Source organism: Colobus angolensis, unplaced genomic scaffold (genome assembly GCF_000951035.1).
Source record: "Colobus angolensis palliatus isolate OR3802 unplaced genomic scaffold, Cang.pa_1.0 Scaffold708, whole genome shotgun sequence".
Taxonomy (NCBI): domain Eukaryota; kingdom Metazoa; phylum Chordata; class Mammalia; order Primates; family Cercopithecidae; genus Colobus; species Colobus angolensis.
Window position 1 is genome coordinate 161,078 of NW_012120799.1, and position 26,199 is coordinate 187,276.

General features: G+C 39.1%; 1 protein-coding gene across 2 annotated transcripts in view; it reads left to right on the forward strand.

Moving 5' to 3' along the window:
• The first annotated feature begins 1,106 nt into the window (after window positions 1–1,106).
• RRAGB (Ras-related GTP binding B) overlaps window positions 1,107–26,199 on the forward strand; it is a 35,827-nt gene continuing 10,734 nt past the window's right edge. Inside the window, exons 1-6 of one of the 2 annotated variants that reach the window (XM_011927292.1) lie at window positions 1,107–1,868; window positions 2,769–2,802; window positions 5,622–5,721; window positions 10,700–10,783; window positions 12,686–12,752; window positions 14,943–15,165. In XM_011927292.1, coding sequence (XP_011782682.1) covers window positions 1,777–1,868; window positions 2,769–2,802; window positions 5,622–5,721; window positions 10,700–10,783; window positions 12,686–12,752; window positions 14,943–15,165 — 600 coding nt within the window. In that variant the 5' untranslated portion in view covers window positions 1,107–1,776. The remainder of the gene's footprint in view (window positions 1,869–2,768; window positions 2,803–5,621; window positions 5,722–10,699; window positions 10,784–12,685; window positions 12,753–14,942; window positions 15,166–26,199) is intronic. The other variant, XM_011927293.1, reaches the window with a different exon arrangement.

Here is a 26,199-nt window from a genome sequence, read left to right on the forward strand (position 1 = left end):
CTTCCCAAGATTAGTTCGGCCTATACACAGGAATGAACAAGGACACCTTAAAGGTTAGCTGTAAGATAGAGTCGGTTAGGTCTGATCTCTTTCGTTGTCATAATTTCCTCAGTTACAGTTTTTGCAAAGGCAATTTCAATAATAGTACCCTTCTCTTCCTTCCTTCCCACTTTTTCTTCTCAAAGTAATATATGTACACAGTTATGTATAAATAATACATGTAGTATATCATATATATTAATTATAAATAATATAATTAACAAACTACACATGTATTAAAATAGCATCTATAACATTAAGTATTAATTGATTATATTAAATATAATTGTCATATTATCTTATTATATATCATTTATACATTATAGAAATATATATAGCACAAAAGGGCTTCAGATAAAAAATAATAGTCCCCTGACATATCACATCCTGTCCCCTACCCCACTCTCCAAAAGCAACATCTTTGAACCCCTTTGGGCATTTTTCCTGGTGTGCATACCCCTACCGGTAGTCTTTCTGTTATCAATTCTAGACTTTACTTATTTATAGATGGGGTCTCGCTTTGTTGGCCAGGTTGGTCTTGACCTCCTGGCCTCAAGTGATCCTCCCTCCTCAGCCTCTCAAAGTGCTGGGATTAAAGGCATGACCCACCACCCCGAGCCCTAGACTTTATTTACTGACTTCTTACTATGGTTATTTCCTGTACTTCCTGTTTTAAACAAGTGGGAAGATGAATGCGTGTGTTAAAATTCCTGACGAATCCCTGGTTTCAGCAATAACGATAATTTATACAGCACTTGCTATGTGGAAGACAGAGTTCTTAGCGCTTTGGATGTATTAATCATTTAATTACAAACTTGATTGCAAGAATTAACAATAAAAAGCAGGAAAGCAAAGACAATGCTCAGTCTTCCCCGTCAAAAACCATTACCGGTAACCAGCAGTAAAAGAGAGAAGCTCAGAGGCACTGAAATTGCTACCGGCTCCTTTAATTCTCCATAGCGGATGAGTGGTGCCAGGCTCACCTACATTAAACAGGCTGAAGGCTCCCAGTGCCCTACCCCGCCGGAGGCGCGGAGCCTGAGCCAAGGCCACGTGACGATGACAGACGGCACTCTGGCTTTCCCGGAGCTGTCTCTATGGTATTCTTCCCAGCCCACCCATCCCTTTGGTAGCGGCAGTCATGTGACAGACCTCGGGTTTAGGGCAGATGCCCACGTGATCCTGGCCTGCAGTGGGGTGGCTGCGGTGAGATACCTGGGTTCCTGAAGGGCGGGCGGTTAGGTCGTAACTACCGCCTCCGCTGGCTGACTCTCCGAGCGGCCGGGCTCGGAAGCAACGAGCCAGCTGAAGCGTTCACCGCTTAGTGCCTACGGCACCGGTCAGCTCTTTCTGCCTCCTCCGCCTTCGCGGTCCTCACCTCTTTGCGGGTGAAGTTACCTTTGGGTTGCCAGACCTTGGGGCCTGAGGCCCAAACTCGGGACGAACCCCAACCCACCTCTCTTTTCCTGTCATTCTCCAACTCTTGCTTTGTACCACGGAATCACTTGGCCTTAGAGCTAGCCAGCTCGGCTGTGCCTTGAGGCCAGGTTTGGGGAGATAAAGGTAACTGTGGGGAAAGCGGCCCCCCAGTGGACAAAGGCGGAGGCAAGAATAGAGCAAGCCTGAGGGCCATAGGCGATGAGAATTCGCGGTTGAGGGGCGAAAAAGAAAACAAACAACAAAAAACCCTAAAGACTACTGAAGATTTAGAAGGGACTGGAAAGGACTTGTTGCTCAATGGAAGAATCTGACTCTGAGAAAACGATGGAGAAAGAAAATCTGGGGCCGAGAATGGATCCACCACTAGGGGAACCGGAAGGATCGCTTGGGTGGGTGAAGGGTATTATGTCAAACCTGGAAGTGGGGGTGTTCAAATCGAAGGGAGTATTGTGAATTAGAACACTTCTCCCCACCCCTCCGTGATCAATTGCTTTGATTTACCAGTAATGTTGATTGGTATTATGCTTTGGACGATAGGATAAACTGGAAAGCGAATTGGTGCTAACTGGGCAGAAACAACCCTTGGGAAGGGGCTGATACTCCTGGTGGTGGTGCTGGGGAAGTGTTCTAATTAAAGCAGTTCTGAGTTGCTTTGAATTACCAGTAAAGGCGATTTGCTTTCACCAGGTTGGGGATGGAAAGACTAGGAAGAAGATTTGCATTTCCAGGTCAGAGACCAGTGGCTTGAGGGTGTTTTCTGTGCTACTTTGTACCTGAATTTGAGACTTATATCTACTTTGTGCCTGTGATGAGTGAAATAGGGCTTGGAAGGACAGCTGAAGGATTAAAAAGATACTTCCAGATTTTAAAATTAGGAGGCTGAATGCTTTTTATAAATACAGGATATTCAATATTCAGTCCTCAAATACAGGATATTAATATACTCTTTTTTTAGAAATAGAAGATATTGTTTGATTAAAGCAGCTGCATTGTTTTGATTCATTTAAGATGATGAAAAATTGAATCTTGAATTTTAATGACTCATTTGTATTCCTAAATACATCTTCCTAGAAGTTCTCTCTTGAACTTCTACTTAGGAGATAGGGAGCATACACACAGTTTTATAATTTAGGAAAATGGGGCCTCTATTCATCTCAGGTCCCACACAGCTGTACTCAGCTGTTGTACTAAACATGCTCTTTTGTACCTCCATGTTTATTTATATTTCATTAATTTCAATTTCTAAGGGAATTGGATCATAGAAACTGTTTTTTGGTTTATATCTGCAGGTGGGTGCTACCAAATACAGCCATGAAGAAAAAGGTAAGACGTGTTAGATACGTCAAAACCATGAAGGTAAAGGTGAGAAGTTGATATTCAGGAAGTTTGTGATATATATACACCATCTTTTCTGGACTATTGCAGGAGACTTCTATGTGGTCTCTCTGACTCTCTTCCCCTTGTATGCTATCTGGTTTAATTTTTCTAATATGAAAATCTGACTGAGTCATCTACATACTTAAGAACCTTTAGTAACTTCTTTAAGCCCGTGGAATAAAATCTAAATGATTTCATGGTCCTTTAAAAATCTGTTCCTGACCAAACCCTCTGCCACACTTATGCACACTATCGCAGCCATGCAGAATTTATTGTTCTCCAGGTTTACAAATTAATTTGCACTTTGTGTAAGCCATATACCACACACCATACAGGCCTCTGTCTGCACATTTATTTTTAATCTAAGTCAAATGTTACCACTATAAGGTCTTATGTGAGTTCTTCAGATGGAATTGGACACACCTTCCTTTGTGCTGTCATAGTACTGTGCCCTACATTGGGGTTTAGGCAGAATTGCTAAGAGTACAGCTCAAGCTAATTTCTTAACCTTTTGGGGCTTCAGTTTCCTAATTTGTAAAATGGTAGTAATACTATTAACTGTATCATAGGATTGTTGTGACGTTTAAGTTAGTAAATGCCTGTAGAACACTTAGATCAGTACCTAACATGATTAGCCTTGGCAAGTCTTTCATAGGCAATTAAAAGAGGTACATTGTATAAATTAATAACTGAAGGAAATGTACCATATTTTGCCTTAGCTTCATCTAATAATTCAGTTCTGTAACTACAGTTTGCTAAGGGAATGTTCTTGATGAGCCTGTCTGAAGTTGCTTTCATCAAGAATGCCTAAAAATACCAGAAATTTCTACATGATTAAGAACAAAAATTAGCTTGATTTAATCATTCTGCATTGTATACATGTATCAAAACATCACATTGTACCTCCTAAATATAAAGTTATTGTTTTTCAATTAAAATTTTAAAGAACAAAAGCAAACTTTTTGTGGCAACTTTAGACTGGCTCAGCAGTGACATTTCCTTAGTGAGATAAAGTTATGTAGCTAAAATTGTTAGATTAAATCAAGCCTGAGTGTAGTATATTTTCATCAATACTCCTTATATTTGTAATTAAAAATTTTAATAAAATATCTTGGGATTGAAGGTAGAATATAGATTCCCTTCATTTGAAAAGCAAGGTAAGGCTGAGCACGGTGGTTCATGCCTGTAATCCCTACACTGTGGGAGACTGAGGCGGGCGCATCACTTGAGGCCAGGAGTTCAAGATCAGCCTGGCCAACATGGCAAAACACTGTCTGTACTAAATATACAAAAAAAATTAGCTGGACATGATGGTGCATGCCTGGAATCCCAGGCATGGGATGGTGGCTGAGGTGGGGTGGCTGAGGCACGAGAATCACTTGAACCTGGGAGGCAGAGGTTGCAGTGAGCCGAGAATCATGCCACTGCACTCCAGCCTGGATGATAGAGCGAGGCTTGGTCTCAAAAAAATAAAAAGAAAGAAAGAAAAGGAAAGCAAGGTAATTGGAACTACATTTCATAAATTCTAGATTTGAAAGGACTCTCAAAAGTCACTTTACTAAATTCCCTTTTAGTACAAGAGTATACAACATCTTTGACAAGTGCTCTTTGTGTGAGATGCTGACATTGACAGGAAGGCTGCTTACCTTCATGAGGCTACCCTTGCCCTTGGACAATTCTCACTGTCAGATACTCTCTTGCTTTATATATTTGTTTTGATAACTTGCTTGTTCTTTTGATGTACATACTTGGAGCATCTGTTATATGTTAGGCACTGGAGGTATGAGGGGACTCTCTCTCCCCTTCCAGAGCTCAGAGTCTTCTGAGAGAGAGGGACAGACCCCCCCCAAAATAAGTAACTGCGGTGCATTATAGTCTTTGCAATAAAATAACAGTGCCATGGGAGGACAGAGGTAAGACACTTAAGTCAGCCTAGAGCATTGGACTCAGAATATTTTCTTGCAAAAATGATCACTGAACCAAGTCTTGAAGGGTAACTGCAATTTAGCTGAAGGAGGAAAGAGAATGGATAGTTTACTGGCAGAGAGTACTGCGTGAAACAATGGCACAGATGCAGGACCTTCCAGAGGGTTGGGAGCAATCAGAGGGACTACCAGCAGTTCAATTAAGTGTGGCTGTAAGCTAAAACTTTCAGGCTAAGAGGGACAGGAGATGAGGGATGAGAAGTAGATAGACTACATCAAGGAGGGTCTTATATGTAGTCTAAGGATTTCATCCTGCAGGCCATGGGAAGCTTTTGAAAAGAAAAAGGAGGGATAGTAATAAATGGAACAAGAGCATAGCGGTAAGTGGAAGGGATGAGATCAAAGGCAGAGATGGAAAGATTGACCTTGAGCAGGAGGAGGAAGAACTTTCAGTTATATTGCAATCCTCTGCTAGGTAATTCAGTTAACAAAACATTGGGTTATGATAGAACAGGATTTAGTTTCTTCTAAACATGGTATTTTTCTAACGTGTTACTGAACATATTAACAGTGCATCTTAATGGCATAGATTCAGTGTAATTCTGTCACCTAAAGGATGTGTGTCCTGTGACAGGTAAGTGTCTGGCTTCTGGAATTCTAAGTATCTCTGCATTCACCCTTGGTTGGGAAGAGTTTAGTTAGTTGTGAGTATCCACACCAGGTTGTTGGTACTGTCAGTTCAGGAAAATATCAAATCTAGGAGAGAAATAGATCCCTGTAGACTTGATTTGCTTTAGATTGCTAACTTTTTTCCTTTCCTTTTCCCTACTTTGTCCTTAGGTGCTGTTGATGGGTAAAAGTGGATCTGGTAAGACCAGCATGAGGTCTATTATCTTTGCAAATTATATTGCCAGAGACACACGTCGCCTTGGCGCAACAAGTAAGATGTTTTATCTTATCGTAAAGTCAGGTGATCTTAACTCTTAATAATCTGCATAACACACTTGTTTGCAGTAGCTTGAGGATGCAGAAAGGTTGGGGGATTTGTTATGGAGCATGTTTACCCTTTTTGCATTGGTTCTCAAAGAGGTATGGCCTAATTCCAGTTACTGCTGCTTGCTCTCTTCAGGGAGGTTCTTTTCTTTCTAGGTTGTTTATGAAGTGAATTGCCCTTATCCAGCTTTTTGTTTATCCTGCTAATTTCTTAAACAAGCATTGTTTGTTCGTCTTGTGGGGCGAGTGTTTTTAACTCTTATACAAAGGGAAATTCATAGGTATTAACAAGCATAAGAGTAAAATATCCTAAGATTTTTTAAAGCAGTAGTTACACCTTGTCTTCATTAAAAGGTAAATTACGGTGGTGGGAAGGAAAGAGGTTAACTTGATCTGTACTCTGCTACTTCTTTTCCTGGATACACGTAGATGATCTCATTAGAGTTTTGGTTCTGATTTAGGGAATATATTGTTGCCTTTTATAGTTTGAGTGTTAGTATGTACTAATTGGGCTGCCATGGACAGTGAATGTAGGATCCTGGGAGAGCCCTTCTGTCTCTGGGCTGTACTGCCATTTCCTTCTGCAGCATTCAAGCATTTCTGGATTCTGCTTGGTCCTTGATTTTTAGGGACAGGCCACTCACTACTCTATACAGTTCCTGAAGTTTCAAAAACAACAGCATTTTAAAAACACAGTATGTTTCAGACCCTAGGAAATAAAGGAGAAGGAAACCTCATTTCTGTTCTTATGGTGCTTGGAGTGTAAGTGTAGACTCTCATAATTGGGGCAGCTTTGATGACTAGAAAGCTGTTTCTTGAATTTATTTTTTGTTGTTGTTGTTTAAGATGGAGTCTTGCACTCTCTCGCCCAGTCTGGAGTGCAGTGGTGCAGTCTTACCTCCTGGGTTCAAGTGATTCTTGTGCCTCAGCCTCACGAGTAGCTGGAATTACAGGCACCCACAACTACGCCCAGCTAATTTTATATTTTTACCAGAGACAAGGTTTCACTGTGTTGGCCAGGCTGATCTCTAACTCCTGACCTCAAGTGATCTGCTTGCCTCTGCTTCTCGAAGTGCTGGGATTACAGGTGTGAGCCACCATGCCTGGCCTTTTTCTTTTTTTTTTTCTGTTAGCTTGTTCTCTTTCTGTTCTCTTAAGCCTCTACAAAAATTTGAGGATAGTCATTGTCTCAGTTTGTCCTAGCTATCTCTTGCCTCACAAATCTTTTTTTTTTTCTTTTTAGAGACAAGAGTCTTGCTCTATCATCCAGGCTGGAGTGCAGTGGCATGATCTCAGCTCACTGCAACCTCCTCCTCTTGGATTCTCCTGAATCAGGGATTCTCAAGGGATTCTCCTGAATCAGCCTCCCAAGTAGCTGGGACTACAGGTGTGTACCACCACATCCAGCTAATTTTTTTTATTTTTAGTAGTGATGGGGTTTCACCATGTTGGCCAAGCTAGTCTTGAACTCCTGACCTCAGGTGATCCTCCCGCCTCGGCCTCCCAAAGTGCTGGGACTACAGGTGTGAGCCACCATGCCTGGCCATCTTGCCTCACAAATCATGTCTTTCTTAAGTTAAAAATGTCCAGCTCTTCCATCTATTTCTCATTTGACATATTTTGAAACATTTTTAAGGACTTGTTCAAACTTGTCTACATTTTTCTTATGGTACTGAGACTTGGATGCAGGTGGAGTCTGATCAGGGCAGAGTGGGCTTATCACATCTCTTATTCTGGACATTGCATTGCTGTTAGCACGGTCTAACATGTATCCTCCTTTTTTGGAGTAACTTTCGTTATGAAGAGTCTTACCGAAAAACCCTTTCAAATATATTGAAATTCCCTTTCAAATATGTTGTTGTTAAAACACATGCCCTTCTGGCTTTTGGGCAATTAATATTTTAAACCAAAGAATAAATGCTTACTTCTATTAAATTATTTAGTTTTGTTTGTTTTAGCCCATGATATGTTCCTGTACCCTTTGTTTGTTAACTGTGAAATTCAGAACAAGTCCAATCCCTTTTTTCTCATCCATAAAAAAAGGGATTGGATCCTATTTTCATTTTAGCTACTTATTCTCTTATCTGATATATTAGCTATCTTTCCTAACTCCATGGAGTTTGTACATTTGATGAATATCTCATCTAGTTTTCATCTAAGTCATTGGTCAAAAGTTTTGGTCAGGATAATGTCCCATGGCCTGTCATGCCTCTATAATTGACATCTGTATCTCTGGCCTCTGGAAGGTCTACCTGTCCAAACTTCTCTCTGTCTTGATTTGATAGATTAAAACTTTTTTTTTTTCCTTTCAAGTTAAATATCTGGGCCTAATTACCCTTATGGTTTCAGTAGATTAGAGGAAGCTAATGGTTACTGAACAACTGTTATTTGTCAGGCTTTTGTGTACTGTTTTATTTACTTTAGTTGTCATGTTAACTTCATTTTTATAGGGAATAAAGAAGGAGGTACAACTTAGAAGTTAATATCACTAAGCTAGGAAGTATCAGAGCTGGAATGTCAATCTGTGCTCTTCCCTTATTCCTTATGCCACATTCTATCTAGCTTACCCTCTCCTAACAATTCCTGGCAGACGTATTTTTATTTCTGTTTTAAATTCTGCACACTTTGTTGAAGCACCTTTTTCTAGTCCAGTTGCTGTTGCTGTTTTTATATAGCTGATCAGAATTGACTTATTACCCTGAATCCAGAGAACAGTCTTGCAACCAACATTTCAGAGCTATTCAAACTGCTTGAAATAGTTTTGATATAACCTAGCAGCCTTATTGTGAACAGAATTTTGCGAATTATATGAACCCTATACATTAAGGCAAATCATTTATTTAGCAAGTACTTTTCTGGAACTTTCTATGTAGGAGGCACAGAGAACAGGACAGAGCTCTTGTCCTTAAGAATATCTCAAGCAGGACCTTTATTACTAATACTTTGTTAGTAATCACTGTATCTCCTTACAGGTAGTGAAAGTATACTTTAAAATACTATGTTTTAGGATATCATCATTAGCTAGTTTGTCATTGCTAAAGAAATACCTAGGTTCTACTGCTAAACTTATAGACAAGTTCAAAATACATATATAGTGCATTACTTTTTACTTGATAGTCCTCTTTATGTAGTTGCTGATTTTCTTTAAAAGTAGTAAGAGTACTTTTAAAATATTACATTGATTTTAATGTTTTAGTGTTTTTCTAGTTTCTCATTGCTGAAAATAGTCCAGTTTTATTTTGTTAAACTTAGAGCCTACTGTGTTTTGAAATTTGAAGTAAGAGTACATGATGGTGATATTATTAATTTATTAGGGGGCTGCTAAAATGTATTTGTTGGAACAGTAAACTTGTCAATAAGATTGATTATGAAGTATTTTAGTCTCAAACACTGTTGACGGCTCCAAGATTTCCTACCTTCTCAAAATTCTCTGTTCCCTTGGCTTTTATTTAATGCTCTGTTACCCTGGTTTTCTTCCATTATCTTTAACCATCCCATCTCTCCTTAAAAAAAATCTTTATCATAGTATTTTCTTCTTTCTGCCCCGTAAGTGTGTGTCATTCCCCAAAGCTCTGTTCTTGGTTCTTTTTAGTTGTTCTTGTGATAATAGGGTAGGAAGACTAGGAGAGCCAGAGAGCCATATATGGAAGACATGAGACTAAAGAGGGAAGCAGTAAGTGGGTGGTTAGATCATAAAATGTCTTGTAAGCCAAGTTAGGTAGTAGGACCTGAGGGTAGAGAGAGTTTTAAACAGAAGAGCGATATTTTACAGGTCCCAGGGATTAGGGAAAATGTTAAAAAAAAGCAACATGAGCAGATTTATATTTTATATTTTTAATTTTCAGTTTTAATTACAAAAGTAGTACTTGTGAAAGATTCAAACATTACAGACGTGTAAAAAGCCTCTTTTCTCCCTCTCGGGCCTGCTTCCTAGGGACAACCACAATTAGTGGTTTTGAGGTTATCCTTCTGGCCCTTTCTTTTCTGGGTGTATACAATTGTGCATATGCAGAGATACATGGTTTTTTTCTGTTTAAAGAAGAATGAAAATCTGCATTTTGGAGAGAGATCAGTCTATCTATAATATGGAGGATAGATTGGAGGGAGGCAAGGTTAGACAGAGGTTGATAAGTTAGGAAACTATTTTAGTAGACTAGGTGAGAGATGATGGGGGCTTGATTTGGGCTAGGGTGATGATAGTGGATATGGTGAGAAGCAAATGGATTTGAGATCTATTTAAGAGATAGAGTCAGCCAGACTTTCTGGTAGATTTAGGGAGAATGATGAGGAAAAAAGTGGACTGAAGGATGAAACTGAGATTTTGGCTTAGGCAACTGGTTGAATTCACTGAGATAGAGAAGACTGAAAGAGGAATAGATTTGTAGGAAGAAAGGGGAGATGATGAGCTACATATACTTGGCTACATTGAGTTTGGGATACTTGTGGTTTATTCAAATGGAGATTTGTAATATATGTCAGAAAGGTAGGAGAGAAATCTGTCCTAGAGATACATGTTTCTGAGTCATCAGTGTCCAAATGGCAAATAAAAGAATACGAATAGACTACCTTGCCTTGGGGAAGGTGGCCAAGGATGGAGTCCTGAAGAACTCCAACATTTAAGGGACAGAAAGAAGAATAGGAATTGTAAGGGAGGATCTGCCAGAGAAGTTGTAGATATGATATCAGAGACCAAGAGAAGAGAATTTTTTGAGAAGAGAGTAGTCAACAGTGTCATGCTGCAGAAAGTAAGACTGGATTTGGTTATGGGGCCATTGGTCACTTGATGAGAATAATTTCTATGATATGGGAGTAGAAACCTGATTTCTATCCCATGTGCCCCATGTCTAAACAGTCACTGAATCCTGTCACTTCTTTTGTTATTGTCTTTCCCTTTCTCAGTAGCACTTCTTTCCATTTTTTTTTAGTACTAGACCGTATACATAGTCTTCAAATTAATAGCAGTTTGAGCACCTACTCTCTCGTAGACTCTGTTGGAAATACAAAGACATGTAAGATATGATTCCTTTTCCAAGGAGGGGGAAGTAAAGGGGAGAAGGGAAGTAGTTTGAGCACCTACTACGTGCCAGGCACTTTATGTATGATAATTCATTGAATCCTCATGGTAATCCTGTGAGGTCAATGCGATGCCCTGCGGCCCCCCCTTTCTTTTTTAATAGAAGAGGAAAGTAATACTCAGAGCTTAAGTGACTTGCCCAAGGTCACACAGAGAGGTAGAGCCATGATATTTGAATGAAGATTTGTTCGACTCCAAAGCCCGTGCTTTTTAAAATAATGCTCTGCTGCTTACAATGTAGTTTATAAGAAGATAAAATTGCACAAAAGTTAGATAGCAGTCAATTTAAGCAACAGCTTTGAGATAGTCATAGGGGAAATATCACTGTGTGATTGATTATCACAAATTGTATAGATTATAATTCCTAGACTTTGATAAATTTTCAGGATAAAATCTTTCGTTATTACTCCTTGGGATTTTTAGTGCCTGGCAGAGAGTAGATGCTTAATAAATGTTTGAATGAATTCAGAGGGATAGATGACGGTAAGTGGGGGTAGCCAGGCAGGGCTTTTAGAGGAGGTGGGATTTAGGCTGGCTCTTAAAAGATGAGTATATTTTGAAAGAAAGATGGGGAGGGCTTTCCAGGCAGATGAACAGAGTAGGTGAAGAATAGAGGGGAGGGAAGTGTAACTCAGAGGTCGCAAACAGGCAGCCTGTATCCTGGATAAGACCTGTAGATGTGTTTTGTTTGGCCCATGTGATGTTTTCTAAAAATGGGAATTAGTTATCAACATGTAAAAGTTTTCATAAAAATATGGATTTCCCACTACTGCTGAAAAACTTAAAGATCTGGTAACCCAGAGCCCCCATTCCTGCATGGCAAAGGAACCAGAGCTGAGTAACTGCTGCTCACTCTACTATCCCATTGGGTAGATGTTTACCTTCCATATGTGGCCAACTTTGCTCATATACGTTTACTGGCCTGGCCCCTGTTAGCAAGTTTGCGACCCCTGGTGTAAAGTATTTTGGGGGTTGGGGAGGTAGTGGGGTTTGGGAGGACTGTGAATAAACCAAATTGGGCTGGAGTGAAAGGCTTTATTAATGTGGATCATTGGGGAATGTATAAGTAGACTGGAAGCCAAATTGTGAAGGACCTTGAATGCCTCCCCATAGGCATGGAGGAGCCATTGAAAGTGTTTTGAATGGGGAGTGACATGTTCAAAGTAGTGTTAAGAAGATGAGCCTGGCAGTAGCCTGTAGGATGAAGTAAAAGTGAGTAAGGCTTTTTGGTGGGGAGGTCAGTTATGGAGCTATTGTAGTAGTATAGACATGAGATGATAAGGGGCTTCCTTACTGTTTGTGGTGGGTTATAAAATAAGGAATGGAATTGAGAGAGATTACAAAGGACTAGCAATGTATTGAATGTGGATAGAAGAGTCAAAAGTGGGAAAAAGTTAGGGTCATTAACTGGAAAGGAAATCAATAGCAGGAGTTCATTTGGTTATGTGTTATGTTTGTTTTTTGTTACTTTTTTTAAAATTTGTGTGTGTGAGGTTGGTGGGGGCAGGTGGGACAGGGAAGACTGATTAAGTGGTGTATATCTATTACATGTTGAAATTTTAACATAAGTATTGTAATTGGAGATTGTTTCTGCTCTAAGTATTAAACTACTAAAAAGTAAAATGACTTACATGAGAGCCAATTCTGTAGCTCAGGGTAGTTTAGGTGCCCACCTTGCCACTAAACCACACTACTCAGCTGAAAATCACCTTCTTGTTGTGGCTTTGAGCATTTCACTCCACTTTGGTCCTTCTAAATTTCATGGGTTAGTGCTTTGCTTATTTTGAATTTCACTTCACCTGCTATAATTACTAGATCTGTCATATTTGTCTTCCAGTTGATGTAGAACATTCTCATGTTCGATTTCTGGGAAACCTGGTATTGAACCTGTGGGATTGTGGTGGGTAAGTACCATCTGCTTACTTGTTTGTGAAGTTGATGTCAGTAATCATGGCATCTAGCATATCAGCATGGTGAATACACCTAGAGTAACTATCATTTGTAATAGATTGGATAGAAATTACTTCAAAATTGACACTTGATTCAATAAACATCTCTGACTTTTATGGAATTGTGAAAATGCCCTCTGTATGTGACATGCTTAAATAGCACTAATCCAAGCTCTATCTAGGTATCTGTAGTTTGGGATAGATTAGCCCCTTTTGTGGAGGAATAAATTAGGTTTCTGTCTCAGGCATCCTGACACCAGTGCTGAGCTCTTAGCTGTCACACCATACTACTTTGTTCTTAGTAATAATGCATCAATAATTTTCTCCAGGCAGTCTCATTACTGTAGATCAGACACTGAGCACACATTCTCTAGCTAAGTTACCTACTTTTTGGAAGAGTAGGAGTTAGCTCTTCCTCTTATGAGCAAAGTATTCACCACATATTCCATCACAAATGTACACACACTATGGATGTATGCTGATGTTGCTCCCTACCCTATGGCCATTGCATCTCTGTGCTGAAGGAGCAGTGTGCACTGCACAGTGGATAGGAGCATAGGTTTTGGAGTCAGATTGGGGTTTGCACCTCAGCTCTGTTAGCTGTGTTATCTTGGGTAAATCATTTAAACTCTGAGCCACAGTTTCTTCATCTGTACAGTAGTGAAGGCAATGGTACCAGCTCATAGGGTTGTTTTGATGATTAAGATGATTTATACAAAGTTGCATAGCAGAGTGCCTCACAAAATGCATAGATATTGTTAGCTCAGTGTATCCCTGCTCTTAGCATAGAGCCAGCCATAGAGTGGGTGCTCAGTGAATATGTGTTGAAAGAATAATGCAATAGCTAAATACTCTATAAGAAAATGACTCCATTCCTCATAGCAGATGGATCACTTAATATCCTAGCACCTATCTCCATACAAATCCTTCCTCATTATCATTGGTTCTAATTTTCTAATCTGTGTTAAGACATTAGTCCCAAGTCCCTTGCTTTTAGGCACTAAGATGTGATGATCTTCATTTTTACAGATAAGGCAGCTGAGGCCCGGGGAGATTATGATTCTGCTGAGTTCACACAGCTAATTAATAGCAAAGTGCAGGGCTAGAACCTAGGTTCCTGATTTTTTTCTCCTACTACCGGATGCTACTGTTTTCTGCTGGCCAAGTGATAATTGAGAGCTTCCTGGAAAGCAGCACTTAGCCTAAGGAGCAGAGAGCAACATCTACAAAGAAATACAAAAAACTAGCCGGGCGAGGTGGCGGGCACCTGTAGTCCCAGTTACTCGGGAGGCCGAGGCAAGAGAATGGCGTAAACCCGGGAGGTGGAGCTTGCATTGAGCTGAGATCCGGCCACTGCACTCCAGCCTCGGCAACAGAGCGAGACTCCATCTCAAAAAAAAAAAAAAAAAAAGTTACCATTGGAGTCATTTTAATGTACTTTAGAATATTTGACTATTGAGTTATTCATTCAGCAAATTTTCATTGAGTACTTAACACTGTTAGAAGCTGGGAAACAATGAAGAATAGTAACATACATGGAACTTGCTATCTAGGGAAGTGAATGGTATTAATGAAAAACTCACAAACAAGTGTAATAACTTGTGGTAAGTGTTAGAAGTAAGAGGAATATATTGATATAAGAGCCTATGCTTAGTGGATTGACCTGTCAGGAGGCCATGGGCAGTTTCTATGAGGAAATATGGATTGAACTGAAATCTAAAGAGACAAGCAGGAGTTAACTAGATGAAGAGGTAGGGGGTAGCATCTGAGACAGAGCGAACAGCATGTGTAAAGGCTACATAGTGGATAAACCATGTGTCACTTGAGGAATTGAGAAAAAGTCAGTGTGTTTAGAATATAAGAAGAGGGGCAGAGAAATGGATCTGGTACAGGGGAATCAGTGGGACCTGGTAAGAAACAGAAAAGGGGCTGCACCAAATGGTTGACATGCTTTGCAAACTTCTTTTGTTGGCTCAAGTTGTGCTTCAAGAGGTAAGAAGGTAAGGCCAGACTTATTTGTTATGATTTGCCCTTTAGATTGAAGCCTTAAGGTTATCTTTCACATTGATCAAGCCAACAAAAATAGGTCATAAGGAGGAGTGATTGAACTGAGGATTTGCTTACTATATATTTTTTTTCTACCAGGCAAGACACCTTCATGGAAAATTATTTTACTAGCCAACGGGACAACATCTTCCGAAATGTGGAGGTTCTGATTTATGTCTTTGATGTGGAGAGCCGCGAACTGGAAAAGGACATGCACTATTACCAATCATGCCTGGAGGCCATTCTGCAGAACTCTCCAGATGCCAAAATATTTTGCTTGGTACACAAAATGGATCTGGTACAGGAGGATCAACGGGACCTGGTAAGAAACAGAAAAAGTGCTGTACCAAATGCTTGACATGCTTTGCAAACTTATTTTGTAGAGGTATAGGTTAATTTGTACCATTTTTTCAGGAATAAAAGGTCAGCAGAAGTTTTCAAATAAAATTTTGTCATTTGTTTTAACAAAACACTATTTTAAACACCTTTTCAATGATAAGGGAAAGATATTATTTATTAGTAAATAATTTTCAGAATTAGGCAAGAAATCTGTCCAAGTGATCTCACTAAGCAGCATTTATTTATTTTTAAAATATATTTGCTGCCCCAGTTTTATTGTCCTTCAAAGCAGGGAGGTAGTGTCAAGGTTAAGATCCACTAGGAGTGAGATGAAGAGAGGTTGCTGATTTCATTAGATTGACTTAGGAAACTGGTATATACCAGTTCAAGTGCCAACCACAGTGTGTTAGGCACTATGCCAGGTCCCTCATAATTGCACTGATATAGTAAATTTCTCTTTCTGACATGGGAGTTAGTACACACAAATTTAAACCAGAGAAGGCACAGTAGCAGGTGATGTCACTAAGATAGTGTAGTAGGAGATAACCAGTCTTCATTCCCCTACAAAAAAACAAATATAGATAGCTATCCAGAAACCAAAATAGCCCCGAGAAGGCTCAAAGGCCCATTATAGAAAGACATAGTAAAATGGGTAAACTCCTGCTTAGCTGTGAGACTACAGGATTGGCAAGTCATATAGTCTAGCTTCAATATAGTCTGTCTAGTTTGCTCAATATAAAATAACAGGATTGGATTTTAAGGTCTATGCTGAAAGAGAAGATCCTTCTCTATTTCTAAGGGTATGAAACTAAGGAAAGCAGTTTTGGGATATGCTGGTCATATACAGGAATACAGTTACTCTTTGAGTTGGAGTATAAGAACCTAAGGAAATCCTTTAATGAAAGGATGTTTTGGTAATTGCTCTGGTAAGAAATACTTCTTTATATGACTAGTTACAGGATTGCCTCCACTGTTCTAGTGTTTTGATATTTATAGGTTAGCTTATAGGCTTTCAGAACCATTTGAAGGGTTCCATATTTGACTCAGAAAACTGCTTTTGATTATTTAGTAGTCTTTTTAGCTCTTCCTCAACTTCTGTCATTAAGTATTAATTAGTATTTAATACCTAATAATTAATATGGTTTTAATTCAGCATAAAATCATGTGTGTAACTTGGGTCTTGAGTTTGTGAGGGCCTTGTTACTGTGCTTGCTGTTTTATTCTCGTTTGCTTTTAAAAATCACTTTATTTCCTAGCCAAAATTGCAGTAGAAAAACTTACAGCATTCCAATAAATGAGCTCCTTTAAACATTTAGAAGTGTTTTATTCACTTGTAATTTTGTGTTTTTTTAGTATTTTTATTTATTATTTCAGTAGCTTTATGGTTATGTGTGGTTTTTGGTTACATGGATGAATTGTACTATGGTCAAGTCTGGGCATTTAGTGCATTCATCACTTGAATAGTGTACATTATACCCAATAGATCATTTTTCTTCCCTCACCCCCCACAACCTCCCTGTTTCTGTGTCTCCAGTGTCCATTATACCACTCTGTATGCCTTTGTGTACCCATAGCTTAGCTCCCACTTACAAGCGAGAATGTGCAGTATTTGGTTTTCCATTCCTGAATTATAAACAAGAGATAGTTTGACTTCCTTTTTTCAATTTAGATCCCCTTTATTTCTTTCTCTTGCCTGATTGCTCTGGCTAGGACTTCTAGTACTATGTTGAATAGAAGTGGTGAAAGTGAGTATAATTGTCTTAAGGGGAATGCTTTAAACTTTTCTCCATTCATTTTGATGTTGGCTGTGGGTTTCTCATAAAAGGCTCTTAATATTTTGAGGTATGTTTCTTCTGTACCTAGTTTGTTGGAGGTTTTTTATCATAAAGAGATGCTGTGTTTTATTGAATGCTTTTTCTGCATCTATTAAGATGATCATATGGTTTTTGTTTCTAATTCTGTTTATATAGTGAATCACATTTATTGACTTGTGTATATTGAACCATGCTTGCATCCCTGGGATGAAATCAACTTGATCTTGGTGAATGATCTCTTTGATGTGCTGGTAGATTAGGTTTGCTAATAATTTAGTTGAAGATTTTTGCATTTATGTTCATTGAGTATATTGATTTGTAGCTTTCTTTTTTTATGTCCTTTTGTGGCTTTGGTATCAGGATGACACTGGCTTTGTAGAATGAGTTAAGGAGGATTCCCTTATTGTCAGTCTTTTGGGGCAGTTTCAGTTGGATTGGCATCAGTTCTTTGTCTCATAGAATTTGGCTATGAATCCATCTGGTACTAGGTGTTTCGTTTGTTTGTTTGTTTTGTTTCGATTTTTTGGTTAGGAGATTTTGGGCTTTTTTTTTTTTTTTTTTTAACTGATTCAGTCTCACTAATTGTTAGTGCTCTGTTCAGGATTTCTATTTTTTTTTCCTGATTCAAGCTTGTGTGGTTGTGTATTTCCAAGAATTTATCCATTTCCTCTAGATTTTGTACTTTGAGTGCATAGAAGTGTTCATAGTAGTCTCAGTCATCCTTTGTATTTCTGTGTTATCAGTATGATGTTTCCATTTTCATTTCTGATAGAGCTTATTTGAATCTTCTTTTCTTACTTTATCTAGCTAGTGGTTTATTAATTTAGTTTATCTTTTCAAAGAACCAACTTTTTGTTTCATTGACCATTGTATTTTTTTAATTTATTTTCAATTTTCTTGAGTTCTACTCTAACCTTTGTTATTTCTTTTCTTCTGCTAGCTTTGGGTTTGGCTTCTTCTTGTTTCTTCAGTTCATTGAGGTGTGATGTTAGGTTGTAAATTTGTGATCTTTTTGTCCTTTTGATGTAGGCATTTAGTGCAATAAACTTTTATCTTAGCACTGCTTTTGCTATACCCTGGAAATTTTGATAACTTGTGTCAGCATTTTCACCCATTTCTAAAACATTTTTAATCTCCATCTTGATTTTATTTTTGACCCAAAGATCATTCAAGAGTAGACTACTTAATTTCCATATATTTGTATGGTTTTGAGAGTTCCTCTTGGAAATGATTTCTGGTTTTATTCTGCTTTGGGTTGATTCGATACTTGATATGATTTTGATTTTTTAAAATTTATTAAGTCTTGTTTTGTGGCCTGGCATATGGTCTATCTTGAAAAAGTTCCATGTGCTGACAATAAGAACATATATTCTGCAGTTTTGGGGTAGAATTTTCTGTAAATGTCTGTTAAATCCACTTGTTCTAGAGTCCAGCTTAAGTCCAGTGTTTGTTTGTTGACTTTCCGTCACAATGATCTATCCAGTGCTGTCCATGGGGTGTTGTAGTCCTCCATTATAATTGTATTGCTTTCTATCTCTTTTTCTTAGGTACAGTAGTTTCTGTTTTATGAATCTGGGAGCTCTGGAGTTAGGCGTGCATATATTTTGGGTTGTTATGTCTTCTTGTTGAATTGATTTCTTTATCATTGTATAATGACATTTTTTGTCTTTTTTACTGTTGTTGATTTAAAGTCTGTTTTATCTAAGAATAGTTATTCCCACTCACTTTTGGTTTCCATTAACATGGAATATTTTTCCTACCCATTTACTTTAAGTCTATAAGCATCTTTACAAGTTAACTGGGTATCTTGCAGACAGCAGACATTTGGTTTGTGTTTTTTTTTCCATTCTGTCCATCTATATCTTTTAAGTGGCACATTTAGACCATTTACATTCAATGTTAATATTGACATGTGATGTACTGTTGCAGTCATCATGCTGCTACCTAGTTGCTTGATTTTCTTCAATGTGTTACAGTTTTATAAGTCCTGTGAAATTTTTACATTCAAGTGTTTTTATACTGGTGCATATGATCTTTCATTTTGATATTTAGAACTCCTTTTGTATTTCTTATAGTTCTGGTCTAGTGGAGATAAATTCCATCAGCATTTGCTTGTCTGGGAGAGACTTCATTTCTCTTTCATTTATGAAACTTGGTTTTGATAGATACAGAATTCTTGGCTGACAGTTATTCCATTTGAGGAGACTAAAGATAGGACTCAATCCCTTTTGGCTTGTAAGATTTCTGCTGAGAAGTCTGCTGTTAGTCTGATAGGTTTTCCTTTATAAGTTATCCAATACTTCTGTCTCACTCTTCTTAGAATTCTTTCCTTCATGTTGACTTTAGATAGCCTGATGATTTGATAATGTCCTTTTTATCATGAATCTCCTGTGAGTTATTTGAGCTGCTTGTATTTGGATGTCTAAATTTCTAGCAAGACCAGGAAAATTTTCCTCAAATATTTCCTCAAATGGGGTTTCCAAGTTTTTTGCCTTTTCTTCTCCCTCAGGAACACCTGTGATTCTTAGATTTGGATGTTTTATACCTAAACCCATATTTACTGGAGACTTTGTTCATTTCTTTTAATTCCTTTTAAAAATTTTTTATCTAATTGTGTTAATTTGAAAGCCTTGTCTTCAAGCTCTGAAATTCTTCTTCTACTTGGTCCAGTTATTTCTTTATGTTGGTTTTTAACTTTCTCTTAGATATCATTTAGCAACCTAATAATTAACATTTTGAATTCTTTATCTGATATTTCAAATATTTCATTTTGGTTTGGATCCATCACTGGAGAGTTCATGTGATCTTTTTGGGGGTGTTGTAGAACTCTGTTTTTGCACGTTACCAGAATCATTTTTCTGGTTCCTTCTCATTTGGGTAGATAATTTCCTTATTATTTTTCAATTTATTTCTGATTTTACTGGGTTTTAAAATTTTTTTCTCCCCTTGAGGATGTGACTTTAATGGGTGTAGTGTATGGTCACCTAGCTTTGGCTCTGGGTGCTTTCAGTGTCAAAGACTGTGTATGAGCTCTTTGGTTGTAGAGAATCTTTGTGCAATGGCTTTCTTAGCTGCTGGTTATAGTAGCAGTGTGCTGGGGGTGTGAGAAGGCTTACTGTCTCCCATGGGCCAGTATGGCAGAGGTCTCATGAAGCTTATCTCATTTCCCCATGGTGTATATTTTGTTATTTTTGTGAAAAGTATACTGGGGAAAAAATATCAAGTTTGGCTTTGGGAAGTGCTTTGGAGCTTCTTAGTCCATCCACTGAGCCAATTGTCACCAGTTGCCATATAAAATCCACTTTTTGGTACACACCACAATCCAGCTGAGAGAATCATTTGTTGTTATTGCATGGAATAAGAGAAGACAACACTTCATCTTCAAGGCTCGTGGTCCTTTGCAAAATATCTTGAACCACCATTGCACCATACGTTCGTTAGCAGTTTCTGAGCCAAATGCATTGTTGATGTTGTGAGTTGTCTCCGCTGCTTTATGACCCATTTGAACTCGAATAAGAAAATCGCTCAAATTTGCTTTTTGTTTAACATCATTTCCATAGTCTAAAATAAATATAAAATAAACAGCAAGTAATAAGTCATTAGCAAAAAAACATAAAGCGAGAAATGGACATTAAAATGATGTCTCACATAACCACATTTACTTAAGAATGTATTCCAATATCAAATGGCAAATTTCAACAATGTGTGTATCTTAGAGTTCTCCAGGGAAACAGAACTAATTGTGTGTGTGTGTTTGTGTTTATGTGTGTGCTTGCACTCACACACGCGCCCATGCGTAGAAAGACAGGAAGAGACACACACGCAGAGAGAGGGGTATTTATTTTAAGACCTTCAACTGATTAAATAAGGCCCACTTACGTTATAGGTTGTAATCTTTACCCAACGTCTCCTGATTTAAATGTTAATCTCATCTGAAAAATACCTTCACAGTGATATCTAGACTGCTGTTTGACTAAATGTCTGGATACTGTGGCCTAGCCAAGTTACCACATAAAACTAGTCACACCCCTTGTCAACTTGGCACTCATACACATCTACTGAAACCATACTTAATCTTCAAATAAAAACAATAATGAGGTCATACTTCCACTTAACATGATACAGTAATCCTGCGTACAACCAAAAATGCACTAATCATTTTCCCAGAAGAGGATGTAAAGTTACTGACTAATGTTTACTCTTCTTTTACATTATAATGTAAAGTTAACAATACTTAAATATTATGATATATCATATGATATATTCATGATAAGGGATTAAAAGGGAAAAAATAGACATTTACTTTATATACGTAGATGTTCATAACAAAATCAAGATGAAGTACTCTTGACAATTGCAATTCTCATTTGTATATCTGGTCATGTGATTTTTAGCTGGTATTTATAACTGCCTTATTTAGTTCCAGATTACCTTTGCCCACAGCAATTACCTCAGCTTGTTGTATTCTCTGGTGGGGTGACCCAAAAACCATTAGTGGACCTTCCTGAATTGGGCATTGTTGTTTTCCATTGAGTTTAATTACAGAACATGGTATTACTAAGAGACATCCTAAGAGCTCTCCTATATCACAGAAATACTCTTCTTTCTTACCTCTGTTGTGGAGGAGCAATCCAGCTTCCCCATGGTAGTCAGGATCAGTCAGTCCAGTCAGCATAGTAACTTCCTTCATTGCCTGTTGATTCAGAGGCTTGAGGGACCCAAGGTGGCTGGTTGGCAGTCTTAACTTCCAGTTCAGTGGAATCACTATGTCTCCTGGTATACACATTTCTGCCTTTGGAACCGAGACCTCTAGGCTAGCAGAGCATGAGGTCACAGGGGCAAGAAACAAAAATTTTGCTAGTGGGTCACTGGAGTGAGTGGTGGCACAGTTTCCACCCCATGAATCCTCACTATGAAGTAAAAAGCACCATTTACTGGACGCTGATTCAGAGCACATACAGCCTCCTAGAGCACCTTGCCTAGCTCTGCAAAGTATTGCAACATAGTTGGCACTTTGCATCTTCAAAAGGCCATTCGAACCAGGTATGATGGCTCATGCTTGTAGTCCAATCTCCTTGGGGGAGGGTAAGGCAAAAGGGTTGCGTAGCCTTGTTGAAATCCAGCCTAGGAACATAGTGAGATGCATCTCTAATTAAAACAAAACAAAAAGGCCATTCTGCCATTCTGTCAAGCTAGCTACTTTAGGATGGTGTGGAACATGGTAAGACCAGTGAATTTCATGAGGATGAGCCCATCGCCTCACTTTATTTGCTGTGAAGTGAGTTCCTTGATCAGAAGCAATGCTGCGTACAATACTGTGATGGTGGATGAGGCATTCTGTAAATCCATGTTTGGTAGTTTTGGCAGAAGAAATGCATGCAGGGAAGGCAAATCCCTATCCAGAATGTGTAATTCAGTAATCATGTCCCTTCCATAATGGGAGCAGATGAGTGTAATCAACCTGCCACCAGGTACTTAGCTGATCAGCTTGGGAGATAGTGCCATATCAGGGACTCAGTGTTGGTCTCTGTTGCTAACAGATTGAACACTCGGTCATGGCTGTAGTCAGATCAGCCTCGGTGAGTGGAAGTCCATGATGCTGAGCCCATACATAACAACCCTGCCACCATGGTTACTTTATTCATGAGCTCATTGGGCAGTTACCTGCATGGTTGGGGAAAGAGGGTGAACAGGTCATCCTATCCACTTGGTTATTAAAATTCTCTTCTGCTGAAGTCATTCTTTGGTGGCATTCATATGAGACACAAATATCTTCACATTTTTCACCCATTCAGAAAGATATGTTTATATACCACTTCCACAGACCTTTTTGTCACCAATTTTCCAGTCATGTTCCTTCCAAGTCCCTGACCATCCAGCAAACCAGTGGCCATAGCTCATGAATTGGTAACTAATTGTATGTATGGCCATTTCTTCTTCCTAGCAAAATGAACAACCAGGTGGTCAAAGTTCTGCCCATTGGGAGGATTTCCCTTTACCACTTTCTTTTAGGGCTGTCCCATAAAGGGGCTGTAGTATTGCAGTTGTCCACTTCCAGATGGCGCCTGTATATCATGCAGAACTATCTGTAAACCAGTCCTGAGTTTTCTTTCTCTGTCAGCTGATAGTGGGGAACTCCCCATAGGGCCATAGTTGCAGGCTGGAAAAGAGAGGGTAGTATAGGCCGGGCATGGTGGCTCATGCCTATTATCCCAGCATTTTGGGAGGCCGAGGTGGGCAAATCACTTGAGGTCAGAAATTCAAGACCAGCCTGGCCAACATGGCAAAACCCCATTTCTACTAAAAATACACTAATTAGCCATGTGTGGTGGTGTGTGCCATGCACCTGTAGTCCGAGCTACTCAGGAGGCTGAGGCACAAGAATCGCTTGAACCTGGGAGGTGGAAGTTGCAGTGAGCCGAGACTGTGCCACTGCACTCCAGCTTGAGTGACAGAATGACTCAAAAAAAAAAAAAAAAAAAAGAGGGTAGTATAGCAGGAATGGGGACTGTGGCCATGTTCCTTACTTGTTCGTCCAAGGCCTACTTGAGCCTGATCTCATATATACCACTTTAATTTAGTGATGGAGTCCTACTGTGTATGCACAACTTTATGGCTTGGTAGGTCAAATAATACCAAGTTCATGATCGCTAGCTCAAGTCTTATGGTAACTTAGTGGCCCATGATTAAGTGCTCAGTCTATACTAAGACCTAATAGCAAACCAAGAACTGTTTCCCAAAAGGGGTATAGTTATCTGTGAACAATAGCTGGGGTTTGTTTCAATATGCTGAAGACATGCACTGCAATTCACGTATGAGGGCTTGCCAGTGACTCCAAATGGCATCCCTGTCTGCCATTGACACTTCAAGCACCATTGGATGTGCTGGATTGTATGACCCAAGTGGAAAGCAGCTTGAATAGCAGCCCGAACCTTCTGTTCTGGGACCTACTCAAAACTATCAGGTTTTTGGGTCACTTGGTAAATGGGCCAGAATAACACAGCCAAATGAAGGCTGTGTTGCCTCCAAAATTCAAAGAGGCTTACTAGATGTTGTGCCTCTTTCTGGGTTGTAGGAGGGGCCACATGCAACAACTTATCCTTCACCTTAGGAGGGATATCTCTCCATACCACTGCACCCCTCAAAATTTCGCTGAGCAGAAATAATACCACACATCTACAGCCATCTGATCTTTGACAAACCTGAGAGAAACAAGAAATGGGGAAAGGATTCCCTATTTAATAAATGGTGCTGGGAAAATTGGCTAGCCATGAGTAGAAAGCTGAAACTGGATCCTTTCCTTACTCCTTATACGAAAATTAATTCAAGATGGATTAGAGACTTAAATGTTAGACCTAATACCATAAAAACCCTAGAAGAAAACCTAGGTAATACCATTCAGGACATAGGCATGGGCAAGGACTTCATGTCTAAAACACCAAAAGCAATGGCAACAAAAGCCAAAATTGACAAATGGAATCTAATTAAACTAAAGAGCTTCTGCACAGCAAAAAAAACCTACTATCAGAGTGAACAGGCAACCTACAGTATGGGAGAAAATTTTTCAGTCTACTCATCTGACAAAGGGCTAATATCCAGAATCTACAAAGAACCCAAACAAATTTACAAGAAAAAAACAAACAACCCCATCAAAAAGTGGGGAAAGGATATGAACAGACATTTCTCAAAAGAAGACATTCATACAGCCAACAGACACATGAAAAAATGCTCATCATCACTGGCCATCAGAGAAATGCAAATCAAAACCACAATGTGATACCATCTCACACCAGTTAGAATGGCGATCATTAAAAAGTCAGGAAACAACAGGTGCTGGAGAGGATGTGGAGAAATAGGAACACTTTTACACTGTTGGTGGGATTGTAAACTAGTTCAACCATTATGGAAAACAGTATGGCAATTCCTCACGGTTCTAGAACTAGAAGTACCATATGACCCAGCCATCCCATTACTGGGTATATACCCAAAGGATTATAAATCATGCTGCTATAAAGACACATGCACACGTATGTTTATTGTGGCACTATTCACAATAGCAAAGACTTGGAATCAACCCAAATGTCCATCAGTGACAGACTGGATTAAGAAAATGTGGCACATATACACCATGGAATACTATGCAGCCATAAAAAAGAATGAGTTTGCGTCCTTTGTAGGGACATGGATGCAGCTGGAAACCATCATTCTCAGCAAACTATCTCAAGAACAGAAAACCAAACACCGCATGTTCTCACTCATAGGTGGGAACTGAACAATGAGATCACTTGGACTCGGGAAGGGGAACATCACACACCGGGGCCTATTATGGGGAGGGGAGAGGGGGCAGGGGATTGCACTGGGAGTTATACCTGATGTAAATGACGAGTTGATGGGTGCTGACGAGTTGATGGTTGCAGCACACCAACATGGCACAAGTATACATATGTAACAAACCCGCACGTTATGCACATGTACCCTAGAACTTAAAGTATAATAATAATTAAAAAAAAAAAAATTTCACTGAGGTAGAAGGCCCCTGAATTTTTGTCAGATTTCCCGTCCCCTGACGTGCAGCTATCTTACCAGTAAGTCTAATGTAGTTGTTGCTTCTCGCTCATTAGGTCCCATCAGCATAATGTCATCAATGTAATGGACTGGCCTAATATCTTATAAAAGGGTGGTCAAGATTCTTGTGAAGGTGGTCAAGATTCTTGTGAAGCAAATTATGACATAGGACTAGAGAGCTGATATACCCCTGCAGCAGGACAGTGAAGTGTATTGCTGGCCTTGCCCGTTGAAAGCAAACAACTTACAGTGTACTTATGGTGGACCTTAATAAAGACAGGTATGGAGAAAAGAGCATTTGTTAGAAAACTAGCTGCATACAGGTACCAGGGGATATGTTAATTTGCTCAAGCAATGAAACCACATTTGGCACAGCAGCTATAATTGTAGTCACCATCTAGTTAAGTTTATAACAATCCACTGTCCAGGAGTCATCTTTCTTCTACACAGGCTGAATAGGAGATTTGAAGGAGGATGTGGTGGTAATTACCAACTCTGCATCTTTCAAGTCTGATGGTGGCACTAACCTCTGAAATCCCTCCAAAAATATGCAATATCGCTTTTGGTTACTATTTACCTAGGTAGAGGTCATTCTAATGGGTTCCACCTGGCTTTTCCACCACAACAGCCTACACTAC